A 12,625-nucleotide genomic window follows, 5' to 3' on the forward strand; every position below is an offset into this window, starting at 1 on the left:
CAGTGAAGGCGGCGCCGCTCGCTGCCATCCATGCATCCAGTCCTGTCTGTGGTACCTGCTGGCGACTGAACTTAGCTGTAGCCTCACCTACCAGACACTTCTGTGCAGCAACAACAAAATGAACGACTCACCAAATCGTGTCCTGCCGGTCCCCGCTCGACGAGCCGACGCGTTTTGAGGCCCGACATGGAGAGCGTCCATGTAGTTTGAGGGTTTTCGCTGTTACGGCGTCTTGCTGAGTCCATTTTGCGTGTGAGACTGGAAGTGGAAAAGACAAAGAGAAAAGAGCTTTTCCAGCAGCTAGAATGGTTTGGGCCTAAAAAGAAGACAAGAGGTAAGGATGCCGAGTGTCACAGGAGACGCTGCTTGGTGACTTGCTGGGGCTGATATTAATCTTCCATCTGGGGGGACTGTTAGTTTAAATCTCCGCGGAAGATATCAATGGTTTCGGGGGCTAGCCAGCCGCTAGCTTAGCCTCCGAACGCCACTAGCAGCGTCCGGCTAGCTAACGTGATGCTAATGCAGGTAGTCCCGTAGGTAGTTAACCTCCGGCTACACGGACCGCTCCTCGCAGCTACTTTTAACTTCCGCCGACAGCAAACTTTATTGATTATCGAAATGATATCGACGCTAGATTTTAATTTGACTCATGCTAAGGCGCTCTGCGGTCGAAAGGTAAGATAAACACCGCTGGGAAAGTGGTCGTGTTTTTGTTCCTGTTATGTTAACTCATGACGTCTGCTTGCTCTGTTCAGACATTCGCGAAACTAACTAGTTCGCTAACTAGTGCTAGTGTGTGGTTATGGATTAGAACATGTACACACGTGTAGAATGAAGCTTTAAATACACCTGATAAACAGAAGCTGCTCACTTTGTTTACTCAGCGTTTATACAACTCAGCTCGGGGATTTAAACTATCAAAGCTGCACACTTTAAGTAGGAGGAACATAGGTTTCATTTCCTTGCAGTTCCTTCGCCTTAACCAGGCTGATCCCAGGCCTAGAAACTGTGTTTAGTTTGCTCACAGTGACGATCAGAAACTTTGTTGTGCTGCCTCCTCCGCACGTATTCTCTATTTCTTATGATATCACTCAGCACAACCCCCCCAGCCCCCCTCCCCCTCCTCTCTCCCCCAAGTTAAAATCCCAATCCCCTGATTTACTTCAACACTATAATTGCGCACAAGAGCAACACAACAGCAGCTTATGTGTCTAGGTTAGTTCCACCAGAAATGAAGGGACAGCTGATGTGCTTTTTTTTTTCTAGGAAGCCATTTTACGTGCCACAGTTGTGGGGGGGAAGGGCCTGAAAATGCATCATAAGTCCAGAGTTAGTCGCCACAGTTATCAGTGATGCGTGTTTACATCGAGCAGGACACAAGGACAGAGCAATCAACTTGTTTATCTTGGTTGACACGTCATGTTGTAGGGGTGGGGTGGAGGGGCTGAGGTCATGAACTTATTCGTGGCAGGTAGCTGTGAACTGGCCCAACAAATGTAATCTAGTTTTGGAATGGAGGATTTGGGCTGTTTTGAGTTGTGGTTGCATTTGTTTATGAAGTGTGTTCTGTGTGTAGTCCAAGAGCGGTTATGTGGAAGTAAAGAGAGGATTTTATTACTTTAACGTTTACTCAAAGTGAAAACACCTCCCTCTGCTTTCAGACAGCGACCCTAACCGCAGCATTCCCAAGTTTGAGATGACATTTTGTGAAAGATACTGCCAAAGAGTCAATCTGTGTTACGCTCATTCATTTAAGCTCAGCCCGGGTTAGAAATGTTTTTAATGACTGTACATCGTGCTTTATATCCCAACTTGCTTTATTGCAGTAATGTTTCACAACATGTAGTTGAACAGAAGTCACCCCAGCTGTGTGATGATTGATAGCTATTCCCATGTATTGCAGTTAAAAGTAAAACTAGACCAATGCATTGCTCAAGTAATTATATCAGTCGCTATTGTCCTTCCTAAATTTCCCTAGGGATCAATTAAGTTTGTATCTATGTATTTATCCTACTTTCACAGATGCATTGGCGTCAGATTATGTTTTGTCTGAAATGCTAAAATCAGAAAAGTTTTTATTACAGAACATAATACGGTAAAAAGAGCTTTGAACAAAACCTAACTAACTAATTTCCCTTGGTAGTCCCGAGGCAGGTGAACAAAAACAATACAACAGAGTAAAACATGACTCCACTAGAAGAGGACAACCTACTAACTAATATCAGCCGGTATATCAATATCGGAATATTCTTCATTTCTAAAATCATACTTTTCAAAACTTTTGTAAACTGTGGACCATGATTTCAAAATGACAGAAAATTCACCGGAAATATGGGAGGAACTGTCTACGTTGTTGGCACTGCTTTTGTCCTTTAATAGTTTATATGTTAAAGGTCTGGATACCATCACACATCTATTATAGATGCAGTAACTTTATACAAAATATTAAAAGAAGATTCAAATATTATATTTGAATCATATTATCGCATTATTTACATTACTTTTTCTAATGGGTGGAAACTGTGAAATGCAAGAGGACTGGGTGTTACTTCTGGGTGTGTACTTTTAGGTCAGGTTTATCACTGAGGCACCATTTTAAGTAGACATACTAGATAAGCAAACTAGGCGAGGTCAATGTTGTAATATTGTCCGAGTACGTGTAAGCAACGAGAGTAGTGGTTTGTTTATTGACCTACAGGTCGTCATCAGTAATTATAATACATTTTAAAGTACATATTCAAATTAATGCATACATTGTCAGTGTGTTACGGCCATAGACTTTACAGTTACAGCTGATAAAAGCTTTCTGTCTTGTCTTGTTCTCACTGTGACACAGCTCACTCTGAAATCCTCTTCATTTCCTGTTAAGGTTTTGCTCTGTGGCTTTTAGTATAAGTGTGTGTGATGTAGCCAAGCCCAGTGCACATGTACACATGTCCTGCTGCGATGTTCAGTGGTTTGTTTGTCCATTCCAGACAGAAAAGTGTGTGCTTGTTTCCTTTAGCTATGACACATCGATTATACATTACGGTGGTAATACGGTGTAACTTTTGAAGGCTGGATTTTTGGGAAATGAGCAACAGATGATTTCACAGTCAGACTATGACAAGTACATCTGAGATGTCGTCCTTGTGTGAATTTACCAAAAGGTTAATCCTTTATCATATCTCATCATCTTTGCCCTCAGCTGATAGCTAAAGTTGATAGCTAAAGTGAATTTTAAAAGTAAAAAAAGAGTTGTTGCCATAAAATACTTTGTTTAAAATACAGGTGCTTTTTATCAGTTGCATTCTTTTCTGAAACCAAAGTAAGAGCTAATTACGTTCTCATCTCGGTCTGTAAGTTTCGAATCGAATCTTATTTCCCTTTTACAGAGAGCAGCTTGTCTAAACAAAGTTGTTTGAAGGCTCTTCCAGAGTCTGCCAGTTTAATTAGCCTGAATCTAATCAGACATCAGCAGCTCTTTTTCTATCCCTCACTACTGTTGCTCACACAGCAGAACAATATGCTATTCACTGTGTCCTGACCTCATGCATCTGTTCTTCAGCTTTTGTTCTCTAGGATGTGAATTAAGCTCTCATGTGGCTGTGTAGTCCCGTGGAGGTGAAGCTCATTAAATCCATTTCATTCTCACAGATATAGTTTAGATGGATCCGTACTGTGCGATACTGCTTTGTCATATCGCTCTGGAAATTGTTGCATCAGTCAAACAATCATAGTTTATTGCAGCAGGAGTACTAATGAAAAACAGCAGTGAGATTCATTAGCATATAATTTCTCAGACTAGGTGAAGTGTTTTGCAGGCCCTAACAAATGGATCAGTATCATAAACAGTAAAAGTCTGAGCGATGCGTACATAAAACTTCCATTATAAGTGATTCAGAGGACACCAGTGTTGCTAACTTAATACACTTATGCAGTACAAGCCCTTGATTCTGCAAATTCATCAATCATGCAGTCTTGTTATTCATCAACTGATCTCTTATGTCCTGTTTATGTTCTCCAGCGTGTATCAAAGTGCAGAGGTTTATTTTGAGGTTTAGCATAGTAAGCTATAGTTCACCGCGTTTCTATTTGTAGCCAGGCAGGTCCTCAGATACTTACACTGTCAAATATAGTCCAGACTGTTATCAGAGTATTACGATTGGGGACATATGGAAAACTATGCCACAGTACAGAAATTCCTGGCTCCTACATAACGTTTAGGTAACGTTTGACCTTTTATTGTTGTTGCCGCATGTGATCAATCTCAGTGCAGTAAAAGATCGCATGATGCCTGCAGTTTGGCTTGGGTCGTGTTACAGATGGTAAAATTACCGTGACTAAGGAAAGGTTAATTCATGACTTGGGTGAGTAACAAAGTATTAAGCGTTTCATGTCAGTAGACGTTACAACCTCAGGCTTAAAACAGCCTGAAATAGCTAAGTTTAGTGGAGATCTGTTTGAAGTCTATCAAAACTATTTTCTTATCAACTACATTAATGCTCAATAATCACTTAGTTAATAGAAGCACAAATATTCATTATACACACAGCAAAGCTTTTTTTAAATTACTGACGTGAGACTTTGATAATTTTGTTATTAATAGAGGAGACATTTTAGATTTAGAAATGCACTGAAGTCCAGACATTCTCCTAAAATTGTCTGGATGGGCTGTGATAAGAAATTACTGTGGAATTCATATGTCACCGCCTGCCTCCTGTATGCTCTATCCAGTTGCCACCCCTCACCCGAAGGTTATGGACATTTTGTGAATGTCTCAGACCTGGACGATCTCTTTCTGCATTCTTTTTATGTGAAAGGCAACCTCCTGAAAATGTCCTGAAAATAGGGTCCGGGCATTTTCATGTCTGAAAAAAGTAACTGATAGCTGTTGCCAGTATCTATGCAAGATTTTAGCAACTTTTGTTACATTTCTCTGCTTGTTTTACTCATCAAGTCTGGATTATTTCACATGCTGCTCTAACAGCTTTGACATGTTCACAGTTTTAGTACAATAGAGCTTTGCAAATATCAGGTAAGCCAAAGTTATCTAAGTAAACATGCTGAAACATGCTGACTTTTAACTGTACTTGCATCATACACCAGTTCATTTAATCAATATTTACTCTGGGCCAAGGGTTTCAGTTGTAAATTGTTCCAAATCATGCCATGGTTCAGACACGGGTGAAGAGGGTTGTGCAAAAAAAGTTGAAATCTTCTTGGCAAGCACGGTGTGCACAGGGAAGGGCTTGTGTGACGCAGATTCGTTGGAAACCTTGCCAAGATAATTGAGGGTTATGTATCATGTTTCATGTAGTACAAAAAAATCCTTGAACATTTTGTGTCAAAGCTGCAAGCAAGAACATTTTCAGCTCAACTGATGCTATTTTTAAGATCCATTTTTAGTTTGCATGATCTTACCATGAAGACAACCCCAGGATTATATTACAGTTTTTGAAGTATACAAGTAAATATTGGCATCAAAGTTTTGTGTTGACAGAGAGTAATGCAGCTAACATGTTTGCTGAATGTCTGGTGTAAAAACACTCCGAAATGAATATGATAAATTTCTTTGTAAGCGCAGAACAGTCACAGCAATAAGCTGTGATTGGTAAATGCTACCAGCTCCTGCTGATTCAGATAATGCACGCCTGCTGAGTGGAGGCATTCCACACAGCTACTCAGTTCAAATGCTTCAAACCTGCCTCAATGAAAGGATATAAGCAGTTGTTTAGAGAACATGCCAATCAAGGCTTAGAGTCTTGTTTTGATATGTTAATTAGAGCTAATGTGAAGCTGTGCGGATATATTAAAAGGCTTTTGACTAAAGACTGAAGGAGGAACTGAAGAATTCTCAGCATTCTGACCTAATCTTCATTTTGACATGCTCTTCTTTAAACATCATGAGAAAATACTTTGACACAAAAGACAGAAAACCAGGCTTATTCATCACCTCTGTTGTTTTGTGAATAAGAACCTTTCCTGCGATGCTGATATAGTTTCTTGAGTAAAGTTATTTTATGTTGTTGTAGATTGCTTTTTTTTTTGTGTCAGTTTCTGATGGAGTACTTGTCGTAGCTGCATGTTGTCTTGCCGGCTCTCCTCCCCAAACAGCTGCTTATATGAGGCAGGTTTACCGCATTTGAATGGACCCTCTGGAATTCCTGCAGTCAGCAGGTTTACTTCAAAAGCACCAGGGGTGGTGGCACTGGCTGCCCATCTGTACCTCCATGATTGAGATCTTGTTGTTCAGATACATGGTGAAATCCTCTTTGTGGGCTGCATTTATGACACACAGGAAACTGAATGTGGCAGTTAACAGTTTTGGGTTTTGTTCTAAAAATGTTTTTGCCCGAACATGAGGCCAACCTCCAAACAGCTCAAATGAAAAGGCTTTTTTAAAGCAGTTGGTGTTAAATTAGGACCATTTAGGATCATTGTAGTTGCAGCAGAATATCAATGTGTAGATTTCATACAAACTCAGTTGTACCACAGAGAGTTTTATGTGCCAAGTTGGATTCACTACTTTAGGAGCCTTGTTTGTGATTAAATCAGGAAAGCGTACTAGTCTGCTTGTATTTTTAAAACTAAATGGCTTATACAATTGATGTGCTGCAAATAGCCCACGACTCCATGCAAGTAAACAGAGAGAGAGAGGAAGAGATAAGAATGACAATGTGGCTGCTGTGTTTTTATACAAAGTGTTAAATTAAAATTATTCAAAACAGCACAGCATTTCCATAGTTATCAACCTTGATCATAAAGACAAGCTACGCATTTCAGAGTGTCACAATAACGTGATTGTAAACTGACTCAAAGGGAGTTTCCCAAGTTTGAACATGTTATGTCAGGACTTTTTTTCAGGATAGCTTTTTTTCACTTCACGGAAATGTCACCACAATAAATCGGACTCTATAAAGATTACAAAAATAGCTGGCAGAATCGTAATACAATAGGCTTAGGCGTCTTTTAATACAATAATAAATCTTTACTACTTAATTCTTAGTTTCAATTAAGTTGAGCTAAAAACTAAAATGAAGTCCTGGGGTGAAAAGTGTAAAGCAAACATTCATACTAAGATATACCAAGACATTTTGGAAAACTATAGGATAAGAAGAAATTATAACTTTACAGAGTTTAAAGAAGTTAACATATCCAAAACATGTTTCCAGAAGGAGATAAAAGAGGGCAAATCATTGTCGAGGACAGAGAACTGGTCATAGGAGCTGAAACAATTGATTAGTCGTCTAATTTGATCATTAAGGAAGGTCTTTTTTATTTTTATTTTTTAACTATTCACTTTCAAACTTCCATTTCCAAATAATATCCCAGAGTGGAGGTTAGGATCCGACTGATCTGTGAAGTAATCGGTCCGTTGTCTCTAAATATATAAATACTGCGGTGACACTCAAGCGTAATGCTGCGTGATGGATGCACTGACACTGATAGAGGAGAGCGTGAATGGAAGAATGGGGAAGAAATGACTGTTCAGTTTGTTTTTTTTGTCCCATGATGATCATGACTAATCACCTGATATAGATTATTTATATCTGTGATCTTCGATCTTTGTGCTGACTTGAGTCCAGTATCACACAGACTGACCTGACGGGACCGAACCGTCCCTGTACAAACACAAGTACTCACCACTCTGGATTATTCGCCGACAGGTCTGTGTGTGATATGATTAACACTGTATAATATTTACCTTTCTTTGTAAAGCCTCATTTTGTCTTTTTAAAAAAATATAATTCTGTTAAATTGTATAGATTGGGGACATCACAGCTGTCTCTGAATTTAATAATCCTGCAGTTTTGGAGGATTAAAGTTTCCTCACATTCTAACAGTGAAGCCTTTTGAATTTTTCTTTTTCAGGCTCGTTCTCACTCAGTGTATTATCCGCACCTATTGCTCTCCACCTCCACCTCCCTCACAAACACCTCAATGTTGGTGTCAGAAAGTTTGCTTCTTTTTATCGCTTAATGCATGATTCATCGTAGCAACCAATTTTTGGCTTTTGTGCACACATACACTTTTAGTATGAATCCTATGCGCTGCTTCATAAATGAGGCCCCTGGTGTCTCTCCCTTCTCTATCAAGGCCACTGTTTTACTCAGTATTTCAGTGCAGCCGTTCAGAACGACCGTAGACACGTTTCCATCGGTCATAAAAACTAGTTATGAGAGAACTAATTGCTACTACCGTCACGTGGATGAGAAAAAACCCACAAAACAAAGTGTAGATGCTGTGTTTGTACCAGATTTTTTTTAAAAACCTTGCGACATGTGATAACACATTTGTCAGCATGTGTCATCATCATCTGCAGCTGATGAAAATGTCTCCGGTTTGTTACAACCCACACGCCGGAAACCGAGCGCTGTCTCTTTAACAGGCTGCACTGCTGCTTGGCCCTGTGCTCAGGGCATAGTGGGGGAGGGAGGGAGGTTGTTGACGGAATGATGGGCTCTGATTGGCTGGGCTTTACCGAGGGCAGTGACATCACACCGGAGGAGAGGCCCTGTGGTGTAAAATAACATCTCCTTTTATGGGACGAGGCAGACTGTTCCATTCTCAGAGAGAGGGTTGATTTTATTCCTCTTAACTCCCTCAGTGCTGCTTTCCTCCCTAATGCATATTCTCCCTGGCATTTGGCTTCATAGTTGTTTTGTAAATTAATACCAAGATCTTTCTTTTCTTTAGAGTTAATCCTGTTTTTAAACCTCCTTATCTCACCAGCTTAATTTTGAGTTCAAGTTATAGCTGTGAAAAACTACCTCCAAAACTTTTTTTCTCATTATATCTCTTTGATTTATTACTTTATTTTACACATGGTTGTATTTTGTCAAACAGAGACAGAGTGCAGTAACTACAGACACAGTGAGGTGAAAAAGAAATGTTTTTGCACAGCAAACTTTAAAAAAAGATAGAATGGTTAAAATGCATAATTTTATGCGTTTTAGGATGATTATCTTACTTTTTAAAAATGTAATCCCAACAGAACCGTTCTGTCAATGTTCTTTCCAGCCTGCTGTCTCTTCCTCTTACTTTCACTCACTGCATTAGTTCACCACACACTCACTCTGCTTTCTGAACAATCTTTAACTTCAGAACACCACACGGACACGAAACAAAAGCTGTGGCTGCCTCTCGACTTCACCTCGCATGTGACAACCCCCGCTGCTTGCTGATGTGGTATCTCCCGAGAGCGAGCAGTCACCTCCCTCTCACTAAGTCAGATTTCTCCCCACTCCAAGGAAATGCACTGTACCATCGAGTGGAGTAAAGAATCTGTATTTAACACTCTTCAAGATGGACGCCCACAGATACATTTAGAAAGAGGCCAGGTTGTCTTCACTGAAGGAGGTTGGCGTAGACATTTAGGCTGACAATTCATGACGAGAGTACTTCTGAATCCCTGGGAGATCCTCTGAGCCCTCCTCCCCTCCTCCTTCCAATGTTTCAGTGGTTGGGGCCATGGCCTCTCAGTCAGGGTAAGAAATGCACAACTAGTTGGCTGCTTTACTCATTTCTGTTGGTGTCTGATAGGAATAAAGCACTACATGTTCTCTCAATCTCTTTCTCCTTGTATGTTCAAGTCATATAAACATGTTTTCTGGTCGGCTGGTACATCATGGCTGTGTCACAGAAGATCCAGCTCTGTATTCATGGTATTCAGATAACCATCAGTTGTTCCCTTTTTTTTGTGTGCTTGTGTTGAAGACGTGGCCTGGCTGTTATGTTGTGACTGAGAAGAGGCAGATGAGCTGATTAATTTAGGTACAGAGTGAACTGCCTTTTCATCACAGCAGACTTTGACCTTTTCAGTCTGGCACATACTATTGAATGATTGCTATAAACATAGGTGGCCATTACACTGTCATAGTATTAATTGTAATCAAAATTAATGTTGCGTGAGAAGAAATTTGCGTGGCCACACTTTTCTATGTTTTGAAACAATCTACTTTCCTATGTTGGAAAATCGGTCGCTCTGGAAGGTTTGGGCCTTTCATGTGGGTTTGGCCAAATCTTTAAAACCAAGGCTCAGTTATTACTTGTGCCTCTAATGTTTGCTTATTTTAAATTGGTAAAATATAAATCAAGGTTTGTCCTGGGTGTTTTCCACACAGGCCTGATTTGGGGATTTGGAACAAGTTAGTAGTTTTTCTTTTCTTTGTACTGGTAAAGAAATATAGATTAAGCCCTGCTTAATATGTCAAGAAACCCCCCAGTATTAGTATAGAAAAGGTGAGTCTGAGCTATGATCTCTACGACTGGGGATATCCCATTCACCATGATGTAGCAGTTACTTTGTCACGTCACACAAACTTTCTCTACTGCATAATATTGTTTTTTCACAGTGATTACAGCTCTCTGGCTATTGTCACACTAACCCACATGTGCCACCATATTGTAAACAGTACACATGTGTTTCAGTGAGGGAAGCTGGCAATGTATACAGAGGTGCATTGGGTGCAGTCTTTCTCTGGAATCAATCGGAAGAAACATGTTTCTTTGCGAGTTCTTGATTTATACAGATTTAGTCTAGAACTAGGCTAAACAAAAACAATTCTTGATAGTCAACCACACGAGAATGGGTTTGTTAGTTCACTGTGGTAAGGCAAGGTCTTTCCCCACATGTTGACATGTTTGAGGTTGCCCATTTGCCTAGCTCGAGTTTTGTTGCTGGTCTGAAGTCAACTCGTAAACCGGTTGAGCTCAGAGACTTACTCGTATTAACACAAGCCCCTTTTTTTATACAGCCTGTTCAAGGGGGGAATGTTGTGTGAATGGGGGACACCATCGCTGCTCCAGCAAACATCCTGCAGTGGAGGTAGTGACAGACCCATATCGACATCTGTGGAAAAGGGAGAACCAGCATGGTGGAACAGACTCTGATGCTGTTGTGTTACAAGGTGTACCTCTGATTCTATAATGCCAGCATGTTACCTTAACTCACACGGCGATGGCAATTTGCTGCATTGTTTGGTTCAGTGTAAATAAGTACAGAAAGACAAATAAGGGGTCTTCTTAATGGTAATGTAGTGGGATCTGTATAAAAGATCATAATAGCCACATGCTTTTTTTTTTTACAGTCTTTTCATTTGGATACTAGGTTTACTATCTCATACTAAAAGCACGCTTTGCTTTTTCATACTTGACTGAACTTTAAAATGTAGTATATGATAATGAACCTACATTTAGCTCTTCATTTTCACTGGGATAGATTACTTGAACGGGGTAGAGGTACTTGTCAGTGAAGTTGTTTTGATTTAGGAAAGGTACAAAATAAACGACTGTGGGCTGATAAACACTAGGATTTATACACCAGTATTGTTGAAACCACCATCAAATGGATGAGTTTCATTATTCTCTTTAGTGCTATATCACAGGAGGTAAGGGTGTAACCCCCTGTTCAACTAATAAAAAAAACAATAGTCAATTAGGCTGAAAGGACATAAGCAGTGTTAACTAATGATTCTTGACCAGGGACATTTGATCCTGTGGCATTGTGCCAACAGTGGCCCATTCACACACTTCAAGACTGACATCAACAGTCTCATTTACATGTACATGTGGAACCAGCATGCTAGAAGCACCCTTGGTAGAACATCATTTAGTTAAAGTTTTTGTCTGACCAGTGGAGAGCTTTATATCCAAGGCATGAAACTAAAGAAGTCCCTAACCTTAATCATTTTCATAATACATAAAATGTTACTCAGCTGAGTGGCAGGTATGACTTTCCTGAAGTCTTGAATGTCATTTTGGTACTTACAGGTTTCCTTTGGCACATCTGTCACTCTTTATTTTTGAAAGGTCATTTTCAAAAATGTTGACATTATTCCAGACACTCTTTCCACATTTTGCTAACATAATTGTCACTTGTATGCCTGTTACATGGTCACATGCCACTACCAGTGTTGGTGCTGGTATGGAACAAAATCATCACTAAGATTGAATTTCCTTATCTGAGAATAACTTTTATAAATCCGTGTTTATGCATAATGAAACATGTTGGATTACTATTTCTTATTTCATGATCTATTTGTAATTTTTGTTGTAATGATTATAATTGTGATCATCAACACATTTGAAAAGTTGACCGATTATCATGGCACAAGGCAAAGTTTCATCCCTAGTGGTAGAGAATGATAAATCTGACAATAAGCAAATTTTCATCCATTGATGGATAGCACTAACAATGTTTTCTGAAATGACTCCAACAATTCTGATGACTGACGTTACAACTGCCAGCAACACTAACGAACCAAGTGAAAATTGTCAAAACGGTTAGATCGCGGGATCTTGGATAACTGGTTAAATGTCTTTAAATCATCTCTAACCAAATCTAGTTGTCGTTGATTTAGCTTTCCCTGGATAATCATGACCTGAGAATCCAGGCAATGCAATTGTACATTTTCTTCTACTTCTGCTGATAAAACCTTTGCTAATAGTGTCTCTTATGGCCTTGGTCGCTTCCTCAGCTTTGGGTTAATGTGGCCTCGAGGTGGTGTGTAAACCATGTTGTCTGGTAAGTGTAATGACTTGTACTGTAGTAAAGGTGCTGTTGGTGATGTAAAACAGGCAAAGGTTTAGTAAAAAATGAAAGGGGAAAGAAGGAGTAAGGAAATAAATATTTTACCTTGCA

General features: G+C 39.7%; 1 protein-coding gene across 10 annotated transcripts in view; it reads left to right on the top strand.

Annotated features, from left to right (window-relative positions):
- The window catches only part of aff4 (AF4/FMR2 family, member 4), a 33,118-nt gene continuing 20,493 nt past the window's right edge, over positions 1–12,625 (top strand). For 3 of the 10 annotated variants that reach the window (XM_035177961.2, XM_035177963.2, XM_035177966.2), the window contains exon 1: positions 1–675. In XM_035177961.2, coding sequence (XP_035033852.1) covers positions 650–675 — 26 coding nt within the window. In that variant the 5' untranslated portion in view covers positions 1–649. The other 7 variants (XM_035177962.2, XM_035177970.2, XM_035177968.2 and 4 more) reach the window with 3 other exon arrangements.

The sequence above is a fragment of the Hippoglossus stenolepis genome, chromosome 15 (assembly GCF_022539355.2).
Source record: "Hippoglossus stenolepis isolate QCI-W04-F060 chromosome 15, HSTE1.2, whole genome shotgun sequence".
NCBI classification, from domain to species: Eukaryota; Metazoa; Chordata; class Actinopteri; order Pleuronectiformes; family Pleuronectidae; genus Hippoglossus; species Hippoglossus stenolepis.